This window comes from Coptis chinensis, chromosome 8 (genome assembly GCF_015680905.1).
Source record: "Coptis chinensis isolate HL-2020 chromosome 8, ASM1568090v1, whole genome shotgun sequence".
Classification (NCBI taxonomy): Eukaryota; Viridiplantae; Streptophyta; class Magnoliopsida; order Ranunculales; family Ranunculaceae; genus Coptis; species Coptis chinensis.
In genome coordinates, this window is record NC_141463.1 from 71,680,593 (window position 1) to 71,699,985 (window position 19,393).

The 19,393-nt window shown below is 37.7% G+C and overlaps 1 protein-coding gene across 1 annotated transcript; it reads right to left on the reverse strand.

Annotated features, from left to right (window-relative positions):
• Nucleotides 1–3,181: 3,181 nt before the first annotated feature.
• Nucleotides 3,182–18,329, reverse strand: LOC147482797 (pleiotropic drug resistance protein 2-like). The gene is made up of 25 exons (XM_086581604.1): nt 17,661–18,329; nt 17,464–17,584; nt 17,066–17,154; nt 16,860–16,944; nt 16,431–16,721; nt 16,250–16,340; nt 15,094–15,994; nt 14,496–14,656; nt 14,235–14,338; nt 13,937–14,102; nt 13,731–13,844; nt 12,920–13,050; nt 11,769–12,101; nt 11,353–11,643; nt 11,187–11,270; nt 10,426–10,559; nt 10,077–10,304; nt 9,660–9,831; nt 8,422–8,676; nt 7,355–8,247; nt 5,071–5,585; nt 4,287–4,977; nt 4,034–4,203; nt 3,518–3,936; nt 3,182–3,428 (listed from the first exon to the last, which is right to left on the reverse strand). The coding sequence occupies exons 1-20, from the start codon at nt 18,032–18,034 to the stop codon at nt 7,975–7,977; spliced, it is 4,398 nt and encodes a 1,465-aa protein (XP_086437730.1). The 5' UTR covers nt 18,035–18,329; the 3' UTR covers nt 3,182–3,428; nt 3,518–3,936; nt 4,034–4,203; nt 4,287–4,977; nt 5,071–5,585; nt 7,355–7,974.
• Nucleotides 18,330–19,393: the final 1,064 nt, after the last annotated feature.

Sequence of the window (19,393 nt, forward strand, 5' to 3'; positions counted from 1 at the left end):
GAAGGGAGGGCTAATAAGAAAAGGTCGGGAACCAAGTAATCGGGATGTCCATTTAAGTTAAAAGGTATTTTCCAACGCGGCACGTACTATCGATAATTGAAAAATATAAGTTAGAAATGGTATTCACAACCATGTATTGGTGAAGACCCTTGAAGGACATGCATTTGCTACTCGTCTGACCATTCCAGAGTTCGAGTACTTGTCAGAGATGAGTAAGTGTGGAATAAAACCTAAACAAATTTTGGATTCCATCAAAAATAGGTATCATGAAAACATACCTAGTATATCCCAAGTCTACACCGCAAGGCAGAAGGTAAGGAAATTGGATATGAACGGTCTCACACAATTGCAGAGATTGCGTGAGTTGTTAGCAAAAGAACATTATTTTGAGGAGTTGGGACAGGATGAGAATACCGAAGAGATAACGGGGTTGTTATGGGCCCATCCAGAAGGTGTTAAGTTGGCTTGGACTTTTCCAACAATTTTCATGTTAGACGCTACCTACAAAACAAAACAGGTATCGGTGGCCTTTCGTACAGTTTGTTAGGGTGAGTTCAATGTGGAAGTCTTTCACCATGTGGCAGGTGCTGCTTCAGTCTGAAACAACAGTCGACTATGAGTGGGCCCTGCGTCATTTTAGTGGCTTGTTTGGTGATATAAGCCCATCCGTGATCGTGTCTGATAGGGACTTGGCCCTGATGAGTGACGTTGACAAAGTTTTCCCTAACGCACACAAGCATCTATGTAGATGGCATATCGCTACGTGCGTCCTTTCAAAATGTTACGATATTTTTCCAACTACAAAACTTGTAGAGAAGGCCCAGTTCTCGTGGAACACTGTAGTTAAATCGAAGACAGAGGTTATTTTCCAGCGTAGATGGGATACTTTGGAAAAATATTACAGGGTTGAGTACTCTAATTTTGTTAGTTATTTGCGAGAGACTTGGTTTCCTCAGGGATCAATTCATATGTTGTTGGACTGACCAACACATTCACTTTGGGAGTATAACGACCAATAAAGTTGAAGGGTATCATGCTCAGGTGAAGCATGTACTAGGAAATGTAAACTGTCATGATTTTTTGAATATGTTTAGCTTAATCCACCCGATTCTAGAGATCCAGATGTCCGAGATTAGAGCTACCTTCGAGAGAAGTATGATTTTAACTCAGCACCACCACCGGATTATTTTGTTTCATGAACTCAGAAGCCTTGTCTCACGCAAATGTTTGGACTTGCTATTTGAAGAAATAGATACCCGCATAAAGCGTGTTAAAGATTGAGAGATTAGGTGTTGGTGCTATTTGTGCACGAGCCATGGACTGTCATGTGCTCATGAATTAATTGAGTTTGAAGAACAAGAGAGGTCCATCCCTTTGACTGCTATCGACCCCTTTTGAAAAAGATTGTCTGTTTCTCCCAATGTGTCAGTGGGTTTTGGTCCCGATGTTACACCTTCGATGGACTTGTTCATGAATAGGTTTGCAATGGTTTCTAAAGAAGAGCAGAAGGTTATGATTAGGAGGCTTATTGAGATTGTCGTACCATAAAGTACATGGCTAATACAGCCTCGTGTGGAAGCAAAAACCAAAGGTCGGTCGAAAGGTAGCTGCAGCAGAAAGCTTCCAACTGGAGATGAGAACTCTTCAAAGCGAGATCCATCTCATTTTGAACATTCTCAACGAGACCATGAAGAGTAGGTCTCGTCACAACCAAACACTATACCTACCCAAAACACCCACACCACACCAAGAAAGAAGCTTTCTCCAAAAATACCAACCCAAAACACCCATACCACACCAACAAATAAGTCTTCTCCAAAAACACCAAAAACAACCACACCAAGAATAAGCATTCTCCAAAAACACCAAAAACAACCACACCAAGAAATAAGTCTTCTCCCAAAATAGCCACACCACGAAATGTGAGAGATGGGTTAGACTTTGGAAATTCTAAAGGTCCTAAGGATTACGGGTTGGATATTCTTGAAGAAATGCATAAATACATTGTTAGAGTCCATGACCCTGTTGGCGATGGCAACTGGGTTATAGAGCTTTCTACATTGCATTAGGAAGAAGTCAAAAAGAATGGCCGCAGATGAGAAGGGACTTATATGAAGAGCTTACTGACAACCTCCCCTTTTATTGTACTTTATACAATCAAAGTGAGGTTTTTTATGCTATGAAGGAAATCCTACATGAAGAAGGTTACACACTTTTAAATAAGCGGATGAGCATGCCCTTTGCTGGATACCTATTTGCTTCAAGATTTAATGTTGTCCTCCTACATTTGGGAGCTCGTCAGTGCTTCCTTATCATGCCGCTGAGACCCAAGCAAATCATGAGAGAGTGAAAAAAGTGTTAGGTAGTGTACATGTTAGTGGAAATCATTTTGTCAATATTGAACTTGTCGAAGATTGTCCGGTTCCTCCAGTAATGCGCCAATGGCTTAGAGCTCAATATGATATTGCTGAAAGTTAGAATTTGGAATTTGGCCTTGATAGCAAGGCAATTGCAATTTATGGCATTGAACATTCCCAATCTAATATGGGAAAATGAGCTCGTTGAAGACCCAACAGTACATGTTATCGACTAAGTTGTTTGTATGTTGTCGATATGATATTTTGATGTAATTTGGAACAAGTGTAATTTTATTTTATGTTTATGTTATTTGGAAATAATGGTAGGGCTTTTATTTGATTTGATTTGGAAATCGAGTGATCAACTAAGTTGATTCGGACGGCAATCGAGTGATTTTGTATGTTGTCAATATGATATTTTGATGTAATTTGAAATAAGTGTAATTTGATTTGATTTTACCCCGAAACGACATGGTCAAGTCGTTTGGCATTTATACCAAACAATGTGGTTGGGTCGTTTGAGCTTTAATGCAAACAATCTGAAGCGGTCGTTTGGCCTTTATACCAAACGATGTGGTTAGGTCGTTTGAGTATTAAGCCAAACGATTTGACACTGTCGTTTGGTATAAAGGGCAAACGATCTGAACCGGTCGATTGGCCTTTATGTCAAACGATGTGGCTGGGTCTTTTGGACAAAAAAAATTTAAAAGTTCATTTCGTTTTTACAACACTTTCATATTCATACAAACTAATATCAAATAACAACAAATTCCACTTAACAACAAACACAAACATCCATCATTCATTCAAAATCAAATAACAACAAATTCCAAACATCCACCATTCATTCAAAATCAAATAATCCATCCATTCGTTCCAAAGTTACAAATTACAAAGTTACAAACCCTAAACTGAAACAAATCATGAACTATAACGCCCACCACATACTGTACTTGCACCTAGTCAAGTTGTACGCCCGTTCGAAGGAGGACCTTGCTTTCTCTGGAATATTATTCTCAGCCATTGCAGACCTCTCTCTAGCAAACGACTAGTTTCATCGATGACGTCGTTCTGTCAAAAAAAGGGAAATCAAGATAAGTTACCAATCGAATGCAAAAAATAACTGTTAGAGAAACTCAATTAAAAATCACAATACTTACAATCGGTGAACAGTTAGGCAGTGTCTCCAGATAAGGATGAATAGGAAGACGCTCAGGGTTCACCAATCGAACGTGAAAATTCCTCGCATACCAAGTCATGTAGTTTTGATGACACTCCCATGGATAAGACAAGATAGGTCATCGATTGCAGGGTTGGATCACGTGATTCTGCCGTGACTCCCAGTAAAGTGGCCCAATATTGGTCCAGTTCACCTCATACCCACGTCCTGCCACAATTCTTGTTCTCCAATTTGGTGTTGGAGGATCTACAGATACAAGCTGCATGTGACCCAACTGATGCACCACCCTTGCGACAGTGTAAAGCTCGACAATGTTGAAAAAATATAGCAATCCCTCAAAAAATGCAATGTCATCGATCGGGTTTGTATCTCTGACATTATAGTAGGGATGCCAATCAACTTGAAACAAAATCAAATGTGTCATTAACAACTCCAATGATCAATTACTAAAAAAAATAATATAAACAAACTTAAATACTTAAACTTAAATACTTACATTGAAATCATTCATATCATCCAGTATCACTCGATAATACTGCAATGCATACGTTGTATCGTAATAGTGTAGAAGCGACTCATCAGATGTCTATTAGCACGGTGAGAGAGAAGCTTATAGTCGAAGTTTGGGACTGCTCTGAGTATCGGAAAATACTCATAGATCCACTCCTAGATATACACAAATAGTTAACATATTGATAGAGTAATAAAATTAACATTAAAAAAAAATCTCTAAAATACTAAAGTTTTACCTATAGAAGAGTCATATAGCCTGTAACCCCTTTCACCTTCGAACATGTGGCAGCCCCAAGACCTCTATACAAAAACGCCAAAACTGCTGCACCCCATGCATACTCTTCTATCTCACTGAATTTCAACAACGGCCTCAGATAACAAATAGGCACTACAGTCCCAGACTTGTTAGTAAAAATAGCACATCCAAAGAAAAACAGGATAAAAACTCTGACAGCCCGTTAGACTTCCTGGAAACTCGAGGCCTTCTCCACCACCTTCCCAGCAGCATCACATAGGGAGCTATCATGAACCTTGTTAGCAAAATGCTTCCATCTCCGCCTTAATCAAATCAATAGGGAGACCCAGAGCACGATGTAGGAGATTTATCGATTCTTCTAAGTTCAACTCACTGTCCCCTTACACCACTCTTCCTCTAATTGTGACTCCACAGATTTGCACAACATCGTCCAAAGTCACAGTCATCTCCCCAAATGGCATATGGAAGGTGCTGGTCTCTGGATGCCATCTCTCCACAAACGCAGAGACCAGTGGAGGATTCATATGCTCGTGATAAGTTACCACGAGATCAAACAACCCAGTCCTTCTCAACTGTTGGGCAAATCTCGGTGACCTTTGAAATTCATCCTTGAAATTCCATTGGGAGAACTTCGCTAAGTGCGAAACACACTTCAACGCTCCGCGATCCTCCTGAAACAACCAAGCACGCATTAGATATATATGAGCAGAAACAAAAGATTTTGTAAAAGAAAATCAAAATACTACAGAAAAACAAAATATTACCCTTCTCTCCCAAACATCGCGAGCTACATGCACCGCATAGTCATACAACAACTCTGACTCATACGGGCCACCCCCATACTCACCTCTTTTAAACTCCAAATCATCATTGGATTTTCTTACAAAATCCAATACCAAAGGTGCTTCTTCCACTGGTGGTACGACTTCTACCACATATTCTTCCACATCACCATCCTGCTCATCCTCCTCATCCCCCTCCTCATCATCATCCTCACTCTCCTCTTCCACTATACTCTTCCCTTTGTCCATATTTACATCTAAACCTACATTGTTATCACTATCTACACTATCTTCACTCGATGAATCAACTTCAGGAACCTCAGGAACCTCTTTTTCCAAATGGTCCCCTCTACGCGCTGATGTCGTTAAGCCCTCTGCCCTTTGTCTCTTTCTTCCAACTACGTCACCACTAGAGGAACCGCCACCAAATAATTTCTTTACACCCTTGAATGTAGTTTTCGCTATATTCTTCACATTCTTTGATTGAGGACCCATCGCTATAAAGAAAAATAAAACAAGTATTAGTAACTATAATAAGTTTAATCAAATCTACACCTATAGAATAACAACACTTTGGAATGCTAACAACCACTTCCAGTAAAATAACAAACGGAAACAGTGTCAGAGAGATAAATTTAACAATCCTTATTTGTAACACTTTTATTCATAAGAAGAAAATGCATACATCGTGCCCGATCAAAAGCATCTCAGACCAAACATACAACCGCCCATCACATGGCGAGCCAACTATCACACAGTTACAAAATACAACACTCCAGTTGTAAAAAATTAGGACATATTGTTTGTGCTGGAAACAGAGCATGCAACCATCCCAATATAAACAGTCATGCACCACACATGTTGCTATAGGTTTAGTAGGACTAATTACTCCATGAGATGACAGATATGTAGCACATGCAGTCAGCACTAACAGAAAGTCTGTTCCAAAGGATCACAAACCCCAGTTTTCAAACAGAATAATTATCTAATTTACTTGCTGTTGTAATAAATTAAACCCAGGCTCTTCAAATCATTTCATAAATCCTTCACAAAATTTTCCAAGGCACTTGCAAATATATTGAACCAACATGCGATCCACAGTCAAGAACAATATCTGGCTGTTCACATACAATGCCCTTTGAGTTTACATCCAATGCCCTTTGAGTTTACATTTTCCAGTCAAAATATAATCTACAACTTACAAACGCAAGCTCAATGTAAAACAGTAAAGCTTAACATGGTAGCGGCACATCCAAAACCGACGTTGGGATCAGACAAAAATGAATAATCAACAGCATGAAGCAAGGAAGCAATTAACAAGAAGTTAAGTAAGGTAGTCGTTATGATTCACTTCTGTTGGAACCTCCTTTTGCTTGGGTTTGAATCCAGTGATAAAGCACCACAACTTATTCTAAAATTGTTCTTACTTCGAACTGCTAAATATAAACAAACTTCAGTATACCAAAGATTATACTTAACAACACATAAACAACGATTTCTTTCAAGTAAATCTTGTACAAGAACCAACAGCTGACACTAACTTAATAGAGAAGTGGGGAAATATAAAAAAGATAAAGGAATATTAAAAATAATCTTCTTCGCCATCAAACTAAGAGCCTGCTATGGTTAAAATTTTAAGATTTTTTCATACTATTTATCCCAAATTCCTAATACTCAACAAATTACTGAATTAGCAATGAATTAAAACGAACAAATTGCATAAGACTAGTAAAGATGGAAAAAACACATACTGGGGGGAAATGTAGGGACGTCGATTGGCACCGAGATTAGATACTCTAAGCACGAATTTAGCAATGGGCAGTTGATCTTTACACAGTTTAGATGGTTTCCCTTTCCAAACAAAATAACTATATTTCAAAGTTTCAAACAATGGAACAGTATCAAACTTATGCAACAACACCCATGTATCACAGTACTACATCTGGAACCTCAATGTAAAGATAAAGCCTTAAGGTGCAAATGAGGATTTTAAACTCTCAAAACATAACATTAATATGACATTTCAAGATTGCAAACTCTCAAATAATGTCTTTTAGTAATCACAGATTCATAGTAAACTAGCTCTGTAGTAAACTCGGGTTGCTTTCAACGACTACACTAAAGGTCAGCTCATCCTTAACTTGATATGACAATGTTGTATAACTAAACAATCATAACTAACAAGACAAGAAATATTAATCACAGTAAATAAACCTTAGCACTAGCAAAGACAATAGATGAAAAAAGACAATAGAAGAAAACTTACAATTAGATTGGGCAATTCTCAATTGTATTGGGCGAGAATTGGATTGGGCGATTCTCAATTACAATTGTAGTTAAGCCGATTCTAATTGGATTGGGCGAGTTTGGGTTGGGCGAGAATTGGATTGGGCGAGTTCACAGTTCACGAGTTTGGGTTTGAGATTACCAAGCTCGAAGGGTTTCACGAGAGAGATGATACCGGTGGAAAAGGGTTTTCCCGGTTTTGCGAATTAGGTGGGGGGTGTATTGGGCTTTTGTTTGGGTTTTGCTATTTGGGCTTGGGCTGGAGGCTGCCCAATCCAATTCTGGTGGCGCCCAATACAGGACTCATTTTTATGTACCAATGTTTTCTTTTGTCTCTCATAGGTGTCTTACAAAAGGGAAAAAACGAAGGTGACTCTCAAGAATCAAGATACTCTTATACTAGCAGCACTTAATAAGGAAGCCCGCCCTTGACTAAATTCGAGAGGTGAAAAAATAACAAAGTAACCAATAAGCTATATTTCAAACGTTCCTAAAAGTTAGCCCAAGCACACTCCTTTATAATGACGAATACAAGACTGTCCCCTTAAAATACTGAAACTATATCCAGCTTTCGATGAATAACCTTCAAATTTAGATGGATCATCTTCTTTGGAAGTTCAAGAACTTAATTCCAAAAGCGAACACGAATAAGAAGAGGAACACAAATGCAATATGCGCCAAGGCCACATATCCTAGGAAGTCATGCTCATACCCCAGATTTTCCTTTAAGTACTCCTTTACCGTTGGCCTGAAAGTCGTCCCTGGGATCTCAACTTGATTGTTTTTGTCCCCTATCTGAGAGGTCACAAGGCCATATAGTGTCCAAGAAATGGGAGAACCCCAGTAATACCACCTCCACCATATTGGGATTTGCTGCAACAGGTCAAGTGCAAGTGTCAAAGTTTAAGTTTCAGTGAGCTAGATTGTCAGTTTGTGTGATATTGTCGGAAAAAAGAAAAAAAAAATGTGAAACTTCGACAGATGAAATCTTGAATCCCATGTCTACCACGCTTCACTAAGAATATTGTAAAGTTTGAAAAGGTGTACCATCCTGGGGATGATGAATCCTGAGAACAAATTCCAGAAATTGAAAAAGAAGGTCGCGAGTATTGCAGCAACTTGATGGCCAGGCGTTAGTGCTACCGTCATCATCCCATACAATGCGAAGTAAACAAAGCACATGAATATGTAGTAGAAGAACCAGACAAACTTGTCCATTTTCCATTCAAATCCAATCATTGAGAACAGAAGAAGACTGTAAATAAAGCTTTGAATTGCTACGTAAACCATCTCAATGGCAACCTGAGACAAAGAAACAAGCATTTAGTTACATACATTTTTATAATAGCCTTTAGATTACTTATATTACGATTTGTGAAATGAGAGACACTATAAGTTGCCGGGGGAAAGCCCAGTTCCTGAACAAAAAGATTGTGCATCACTATCAGGATATACAGTTTTATAGCATATTTGTTGTGATTGAAATTCATCATATCCTAGATAAACTCAAAAACTCAAGGGATGTAACAATGGATTGGTCTGAACTCTAAACTGCTTAATTGATGCAAAATTCCTAACTGTGCCCAGATGGGAGTCATGGACGTTATTAGAATGAATACATGTCTGGTATGGGAACACACGGCACAGTTAATGAACAAAACCCGTTTTCTTAAAAGTTATGTATGTGTATTATTTTGGAATGACTGGCAATACAACCATTTATCATTATTATTATCGCGCGAGGTGGTTTAGAAAGGGATCTGTGAATTCCTATAAAGCTAGGTTACATGGACACGCCATATTTTGAAAAAAATCTGTGTCAAATACGTATCCACGTGTCTCCATGTCCGTATCCGTGTCGGACACACACGGACACATATTGTATTTAATTTACCTCGAATTTCTGATTTACCATCTAATTTAATAAATTTATAATTATTAAAAAATTAATTAATTATTCCTATCCGTGTCCCCGTGTCGATCTTCAACTGCTCCCCGCATCCGACACCCCGTATCCGTGTCAGACACCAACACGCGTGCCCGTGTCAATGTAACCTAGCTATAAAGGAGGAGTTGTCGTCTCCGGACTGTCACAATCATCTGCAGAAGTACAAATATAGGAAAGCCATTCCAACAAGCCTAATAGTATATTGCAATTAGATATATATGTATATATACCATTAGGCCGAAATTAGGACCTGCTTTTTCTACTGCAACAAAAATATACAAACTGAAAGCAACCACAGTAAAGATAAAAAATATGTTAAGAAACCAGTTTGTCTTACTTGAGCAAATGCATAAGCCAGTGGTGAATACATTCCAGCTGCTCTTTCACGATAGAAAACTGTTCTCTCGATTGCAACAACAGGCTGCACAGTAGTAGCATTTGTGGCTCCAAGGAAGAAAATACATCCATACATTGCTCCTAGAAGATTTGAAAGGTCTTGTTGTTTGCTTCTGTCAAATGACGGTGTTCATGGAACTTCAGGTGATTACATATATACAAATTACAGCTCGCAGAGTAACACATTTTAAAGTTGTGACTTGCTTGAAATATTAGTGTTTTTTGGATAGAGCATCTACTGATAATAGTCTACTTCTTGATAAAAATCACCATTAGAATTGTTATATTCTACTTCTTTTTACCCTTTCTAAGTACAGTAACTGCTTTTATAGAAAACGGAAATATCTTCGTGACTTACGCCTTCTCTCCTTTGTTCCAATAGATGACGCCAAACATAGTACCAATGACTATTGCCATAATGAATCTAATTGCATTATATTGTGGGTTCCTCCAGTATGACCAGTGCTGTTTCCAGAAACAGGCAACGCATTGAGCACTAAAGCTTTGCGAGAACTCAGTAGGAAAATAGAGTTCTTTGGACCCTGATGCTGGAGTACTTAGTTCTTCAATGAGTTCTTGATTCCTCCTAAAATGTACACCAACAGAAATATTGATATAGTTAAACAATAACAAAAAAAATTAAGATACTAAAAAGAAACTTGTGCAGATGCACAGTCAGTGAAGTATTCTTTCAAAATACCACTTACTGATAGAGGGTAGAGTTGACATAAACTTCAGCAAAATCTACATCAAGTTGAATTTCAATAGAAGCAGCACTGACTTCCAACATCCATGTACCCGGGTTACAGCCATCTTTGATCTCGGTTATCCCTGGGATGGCCTGCAAGATGTTTCAAGAGTTAAGATGTGTAAATAGATCCCGAACATGGATGCAGAATAGTTGAGACTTTCTGCAAATTTAGGCACTGATGTTTTAAGTTTATCCACAATCTTAAGAAATTCATTATTTTGTTATAATCTAGTTCGAGAAATCTCAGTGAGCTAAACTTGGAACAGTTTAATCCCATGTAGGCTCTTAAGTTAGCGCCATAACATTACATTTGTCTCCATCAAATTTCAAATGGATAAAAGACTAGACGGTGACTGATTAAGTACTTCTACATATCTCTAGACAGCCCTGTTTCTAGCTTCTCCTTATAGGTGATATCTGATAAGTGAAGAGATTAGAATTAAGTCCTTTTTTTGTGGTATCGCAACTTCACACATCCAGAGGCTAAGGCACCCACACCCATCTGGTCAAACCAGCAATACCCTAAACGAGTTCAAGAGAGTCAAACTTGAAATCTCTTTTGGCTGTTGGTGTGCTCAAAACCATCTCTGAGTGTATTGGGTGCACTTATTGTTAGTCTACACCAACTTAACGAAGAATGGACCAACTGTCTTGTTCAAATCCCTTAAAACCTACTGAACCATGGATCTGAAAAGAAAAATAAGATAGATAACTAACTTCAAAATATTCTATTAGCTTGTGAGAATGGCGACCAAGAGGTCCTGTGTAAATGATCTGTCCTCCTCTCTTCATCAACAATAGCTGCAAGCAAGTGATACAAGAACACCATGAGTCCTTGAAAGTCACAAGATTTACAGGTTTCAAGAATGAGCTTGATTTATACCTCATCAAAAGATTCAAATATATCTATGCTTGGCTGGTGAATAGTGCACACAACAGTTCTCCCTGTATCAACTGTATTTCTAATAGTTCGCATAACAATTGCCGCAGCCCTAGCATCAAGGCCTGAAGTTGGCTCATCCATGAAGATTATGGATGGATTAGCAACCAACTCTACCGCTATAGTAATTCTTTTTCTCTGTTCAGTTGAAAGGCCATCTATTCCAGGAAGTCCAACAAGAGCATCTCTTATTGGATTAAGTTCGACCAACTCCATAACTTCGTCGACAAACATCTATTGCATAGAGGAAAGACTACAGTCAACAACAGTTTCCTTTAAGTGGGTTTTCAAGTTTCTATGTGTTAACTTATGCTAAAGCTAGATGAAAGATGTAAGGAGACACAAATTAGAGTACATACTTTCTGTGTTTCCTTGTTTACTTCAGAGCCCAGACGCAACCAGGCAGAGTACACCAGAGATTCATAAACAGTAACATGTGGTGAATGGATATCATTTTGTTCGCAGTAACCGCTAACACGAGCAAATGTTTCTTGGTTCTTTGGGTAGCCAGAGATGCTGATACTTCCTTCAATGTACCCTCCAGTCTTCCTTCCTGCTAGCACATCCATCAAGGTGGTCTTTCCAGCACCACTGACACCAACTAATGCTGTCAGAATACCTGGTCTAAAGGCACCACTAACATCGCGCAGCAATTGCAGACGAGTTTCATCAATTCCTTGGCTGCTCATTTCCTGATGAAACAGATAATTGGCATTAGTTATTTGGCTCTGTCTTTTATTATCAGTTACAAAGCGAATGTGGCATTAAAAGATAGTCAAGAAGATCTTACATTTTTATTATGAGCGTCCAAGAAAGGGCATTATATGATACACATCAGCTTTTTACCCTACTACAAACTATGTGTGAATTTCCCCTAGTTTAATCAATCAATTCCTCATAAATTTTTAAACAGCAATATATGGGAACTATATTATACATACAGAGTCTTTCTATTCTTGTTTTAGGATAAAAGACATTCAGGAAAAGGATAAAAGAAATTTGAAAATACACAGAAAATTGGTTAATTATCTGAAACAACATTTGTGTGAGGTGATACAATGAGCCCAAGATTGGCATCTACGCACATCGATTCACAAAGATTTATTTCAATGGCTAAAAAATCTAACAAGGATTATTAAAAGGTAGTTTTCCCATGAACCTACTGAATAAAAAAATCCAATCACGGTAATACAGCGGCAGTCTTGTCTTTTCCTACACAAGGCTTTGATACATTTCTAAATTGAGAGATATCTGTTGGAGAAGGTGCCATTAGAGAACAACTAGCTGGAGTATCTTCTTCCCTGTGATGACCTGCACTGCCAATACTGTGCCAACTAAATCCCCCACGAGAGATAACGGCTATGTGGGATTCAAGTTCTGGCATAACCTTCACCTTTCTCAGGCTAGGTGCCTTTCTAGTGTACCCCCTTGGGGTATGCAGTTTTAGCTTATAAGCAGACAGGAACAAAAAGAGGGATTATTTATCAAGTACTTGAGACAAGGGACTTACAGCAGGCATGTCAACATAGTAGTTGACATGGTTAAATGCAAGTGAAAGAGGCTGGAAAGGCAAGACCATTCCTTTTCGAATAGACTGTTCAACAATGATATCTGGAGCTTTTCTCACTGCCATGTCAATACCTGTATATGTGCCGGACGATCAGATAAAAGAACAACAAAAATATTCACAGGTGTCTGTGTTTGAAGTCTAGTGTTAGTATTGCATGAACTGCAGGACTATGGAGGAGAACAGGAATGGTTGAATCTTTGTACGTGTAGTAATAGTTCAGTAGGTGACAAACTAAGAAATTTGATTGAGATGGTTCGGGCATGTGCCTGATAACTAAGAGAACAACCAAATAGGATATAGGTTGAGCTGGTGATAGTGTATTTAAAGACAATTAAGTTAGTAGAAGAGAAGGCCTAAGTGTGATTGAATTGAAGAGGAGGAGTCACCCAACTGAGTTTGGGATGAGTTGCTGTTCTTGAATAGGTTATTCACCCATTACTATAATTGAGCGATGTATTAAATAGTTACTTATAACAACATTGAGCTCTGTAGGCTGGAAAATGGGAGAAATTATACAAGTGGGCTTCCTTTTATGCCTATAATTAGTGGTGGCATACATCTTCAGACAGTCCATTTCATTGATCACATATTTGAATTACTAAACATTTGTGACTTTTATGAGTTTATCAGATCTTTTATTCCTCAGTTCATCTATCACTTTATTGCCAGAAAGCACATATGATAGATAGTCAGAGGAAAAAATAGAAGACCAGCGGCAGGCATAAAAAAGGCAACACTACTGTTTACTGACCTTCAAACGTTGAGGAAGCCATTGCTGACACTGATCTATAGTCTTCACGAGAGGATGAATTCTTTGTATCCTCAGCGTCCTCATCCAATATTGCTGATTTAGAGCCACCTAAAGCTGAAAAGCAGTTAACAAGAAACGGCTAACTATGTTGTTTATATATCCATTGCATGAGGCCAGATGATTAAATGCGAAGCAAGGAAACTTACGATTCAAATAAGTTAGTGCCATAACAAAACATATATTGAAAAGAAGAGAAAACCCTGTGAGTGCCGCAATACAAATCCAGTACCAGTACTCTTCCACAAACAAGCCTCTGGATCTGAGAAGAGCCTTTCCAACTGTGGGTTCACGAGTTACGGGATCAACAATTGGCTGAAGAAAAGAAGAAAGTGTGGATTTTAATTGATAGCATCTGGCAAGAGAAAAAGAGTTTGCAGTCTTAAAAGAAATAAAACAACAGTTTAACCATTCTAACAAGAAAACTGCAATCCAATGAGAACTTACAGTGCTCCATCTTTCATCAAGGAATTCATTGATGGCTATAGCATTCTGTCCATACATCATAGGAGAAACATAGTATCCCCAAATCATCCACGGCCCAAGGTCATCTGTTGAGAAAGGTAAAATGTTTACTTAAGATCAACTAAAACTCTAAAAGTAACGTGTTCACAAATATCAAGCAGTAAACAAATAAATCAAAAAACATCAAATAAGAGCTTGCTTTAATTGTGAGAAACCTTTTAACAGTGCAGATCAATTGCTGACCTTTGGAAATCATGAACCCTCCAAACAGAAAAACCAATAGTAGGGTAAATGTGCCAAGAGTATTTGCGACAACCAAGGTTCTTCCAAGTGCTGCAATGAACCGAAAGAGAGCAAGGGCCGTCTGGTTTATACTGACGAATGCCAAGAACTGCCGGAAAAACCTGAACAAGTCGGCAAATGCATCAAAACTAAAGAAACACAGAGTAAGAACAAAAAAATACAAATAGGATAAACTCTAGCTTTTATGCATCATAGGTTTCAGTGATCTCAAACCTACAGCAAACTTCGCTATATGGCATCTACTACATAAGCGACTATAAAAAGCTATCAACTAGGCCAATAATTACAATAACAATAATATTTATAATGGTAATTATAATAATTTAAACAATAATGGTAACAAGATTAACAATAACAAGAATAAGAATAATAAGTATAAAAAGAATGATAATTACTACAAATTATAATAATAATAATAATAATAACAACAATGATAATAACAATAAAACCTGAAAATGAAAGAAGGAAAACAGACCACAAAGTTCCATTAACATTCAAGTTGCTTCGAAAGCCAAAGGGAGAGTTTTAGTTAATTTACCTGCTAGCAGAAGGAGCAAATCCAACAGTGTAATAAGTAAGAATAACCCATATCCCAGATTCCATCAGGGAGAGGGGGTTTTTGAGGACCCAAATTGGTAATGCAAAGGCCCATGGAGGGTAGAACAAGAAATCTCTTTGTTTATAGAATACGGGAAGCTTGAAAATAGTCAATGAAAGCTCGGCCAAGCCATTAAACATCACATTAATTAAACTGAAAAACAATGCTCCGAAGTATTTTCCTCCATCTTGTATTTGACCAGCCTTCATTTCTGTCCTCAAGAACACTGTCATGCAAATCAGTGACATTATTGTTATCTGGACTGTTTTGAATATGTATATAAAAGAGTTGCATTTTGTCAGCAGCCACTCCCTTGCAAAGCATGCCTTGAAGAGTTCCCATCTAGAGATACCATATTTTTCTGTCACAAGTGCAGCTGGATGAACACCGGATTTGTCATAAGGAGTTTTTAGATCCATTGAAAGCTGTTGACCAATGTGGAAATCTTGAAAGGACTTAACAAACCCATCCCCAGAGACATATTTATAACGCCGGTTCTTATCAAACCAGTACTGTTCCTGGTCTTTTTTTGAAGTTACTTCTTGCAGGAAGTCTGCAACTCCTTTCCTTTCTGGGCATCGAAATCCCATGAATTCAAAGAACTCAAGGACATTCTGGCATGGACCTTGGTAGACAATCTGGCCCTCTGAAAGGAGTATAACGTCATCAAATAATTCAAATGTCTCAGGTGCTGGCTGAAGAAGAGAAATGATCATTGTCACATCCATAATATGAACCATCTGCCTCATGAACTTAACAATCTGAAAAGTGGTGGAACTGTCCAGACCAGTTGATATTTCGTCCATGAAGAGTGCCTTTGCTGGTCCAACTAACATCTCCCCTGCATGTTCAGAAACGGTTACATATGGACTAAATAGATAATCAGGAAAGTGTTAGAAATAAATTAAACATCATTAATACCCTAAGAAGTTGGATATAGCATACACTATCATCAATGCAAGAACACATCTTATCATTATAAGTACCAAATACATTTTGGAACTTCAGAACGCAAATAATGTAGCGTTCTTCACTTTTAGTAAATTGTTGCTGCATAAGTTACTGTTTCACAAGGTATTTTCTATTGTAAACATACCAGTAGTCACACGCTTCTTCTGTCCACCAGAGATACCCCTTCGCATCTCATCACCCACCATAATATCCGCACAAATTTCCAATCCAAGAATCTATTAGAATATAACTAAATGTCAGGATACCAGAGTTGGCTTTTCAAAAGAATAAAACAATGGTAATATCATGAAATGAAAGAAACAAACCTTAAGAACATAATCTGTGACAAGGCTGGTTTTCTGGCCTTCCACTGCCGTGGCTTTCATGAAAGCATCCACATCAGGATCCGGTTTAATTCCTATTTTCTTCTCTCGTCTTGACAATTCAGTCATCAAATCATATCTTGTTCCAACTCCCAAACAGCGTCCAGAGAAATCTAGTGTCTCTCGGACCGTCATTTCACCATACTGAAGATCGTGCTGGCTAATATATGCGCAGGTCCTTTGAGGGACAAATTCATGGAATTCATGACCACAGTAGGTGATGTTCCCAGTTACCTGTTCATGACTTGAAGCTATTAACAGATAGAAACCAGGAAACTAATCCATAAAAGTATATGCAAGTCATATGCAGAAGAACTGAAGAAGCATATATGTATTATGACCACACGAGAAAGAAAAATGAAGAAAACATGCCCTTAAGTCTTTATCAGGCTTCCCTGCAAGTGCCTGTAACAAAGTCGTTTTCCCCGAGCCCGGAGGGCCAAGTAGCAGTGTCATCCTGCAATTAGCACAACCAATATATAATATGAAAGAGGAACTTTGGAGATAACTACTTAAGCAGATGAAGACCAAAGTACCTACCCAAAGATAACAAATATCGCTGCTAATATGTAACTTACCTAGATGGTAATAGTACTCCACTCACATTGCGAAGTATTTTGTTAATCCTTTTTCTAGATGGGGAAAGCCGCATCAATCCAAGTACCATCTATTGACAATAACAAATTGCAAAAGCACAACAGAATCATTTACCCTTACAAATAGAAACTATTCAGTCTCTTTCTTTCCACCACCAGTCATTACGCAATGCAAAATGACGAAAGAAGAAAATTTCAGGCTCTGGAGAAACACGCTTCATTAGTTAATGAAGTTACAGGCTACGACAGTAACAAACAAGATGTATGACATTACATATTAAAAGAGCGGGAAAAAGGAAAAGAAGAATACGTTCAAAACAAAACTAGGCTAGTTGGTTGTTGGTTGTTGAATAGGATACATGGTTTAGAGATAATTTTACCTCTATAGCATTCAAGGTAGAATTGTAGAGAGTAGGAATTGCCCTGTTTCCAACATACACGTCTCCCTCTATCGATAAATGCTCAAAGCGTACTTCAATTTTAGGAATGCTGATACCAACCCTGTAAAATGGAATTGATCTAACAATATTACTGGAAGTCGAAATCAACAAGACTTACTCGTAGAACAGATATTTACCGATCAGTCCGACTTCTAAGGCTTTGAAGCAACCGCTCGTTATCTTCCTCAACAACCTTAAGAATACTATCCATTAAGTGCTTCTTGTCCTGCATTCCAAGCTTTGTCACATCAATCTCTTCATGATGAACTGTACCATTGTCGTTGACTTGAGTAAGAATTCCTTTTCTTATTCGATCATACGTTGGAAGCTTCTCTATAGCTGCCCATATCAACTCTTGTTCATCATCAATGTCCTGTTGGCTTGCACTACTCTTACTAAATATATCAGGCGAAGCTGTCCAAACTTCTTGAAAGCTTGCACTTCCCAAACTCTTCGTCCTCCTACTTGTTGTACTACTAGAAGATCTTTCAAAATCGTCTGCTGCTGCCATTTTTACTCACTACTGTATAGTCACTTCAAGCACGTCTCAACGTCATAACCTTTCTTCTAACGCATTGAGGTTTATCCACGAGAGCTTATGATGAAGAAGAACACTTATAGAACAAGTGAATGCCAACAAACTAAACTATTAGTCGGCGTGGCATTAACAGTTGACAGTTCGGTTAGTTCACTCAGTCAACTTCATCATATTTTTCCTACTAGATAATGCACCGTGCCTTAAGGCACTCATCAGCACGGTTTCTGAACAAAGTTGCGTAGAGGAATGGTCCTTACGATTTTCCACTTTGTTTTTCGCTACCTAGGTTCCAAGAAGAAAATGGCCTATAAACTCCATTGTATCATCTTTTATTGCTTAATACATAATACCTTAAAAAAATTCGAAACTTATCATCAGTAACGATTTGGGTTTAGGTTCAAGTCACCACAGTTTTATATAGAGGCTATTATCAGCAGTTTTTTATTTTGATTTTAAGCTTCTGCAACTTAAAATAATAAAACAAACAAAATGGACAATGGCATGGTTCGAACCATTGACCAACTTGACAGATACAAAAACATGCAAATGGGCCGGCCTCATTACACTGCATGAAATTTGATGGTGCACAGTAAATTAGTATCTACAAACAGACATCTCTGGAAATTTTTTGGCCATAATGGGTGTTAAAATTAATCTAGGCCGTTGTTTGTATTTGCCTATTTGTTATTTTGTCTTCTAGTACCCAAAAAACCCTAGCTTATTATATAGATAAGTGTGGATTTATTTCGTTTTGTTGATTTCGATTTAAATGACCATCTAAATTAAAAAAAATCGACCGCTTATCACCAGAAGTTGAGAAAGTGTTAGTTTATGATTAGGCTACTAAAATTACTAATTAATAATTAGGATTTAAAGTTACTTGTAAAATTTGGAATTTTTTTCTAATTATAGTTTATTTGTAAAATTAAACATAAATTAGCCCAAATTATACTATATAAATTGAGAATTTCTTCAAATTATGATTATATTGTGCATATTGAACATAAATTGGCTCTAGATATCCATAAATTTAGGGGTTTTGTCCAATTAAAGTTCTATTTTGCAAAATAAACACTATGAAGTCTATTAGATTGTGGGATTTAAGTATATTTAAAAAAAAATTGTTTTTGGCCTCTCTTTCAACAAAAATTTTAGAGTTGAGAATTCTCATCTTAACCGAAATTGGTGGGTTTTCTTATTCTCATGTGTGTTTGGTTGCAAATAACTGATGGAAATAAAAAATTTAACAAAACTTGGATTCTCACTTTAGTGGGAATTTGATTCTCACCCTAACCATGTTAATGGGGATTCTCACAGTAGTTAACGGTAGTT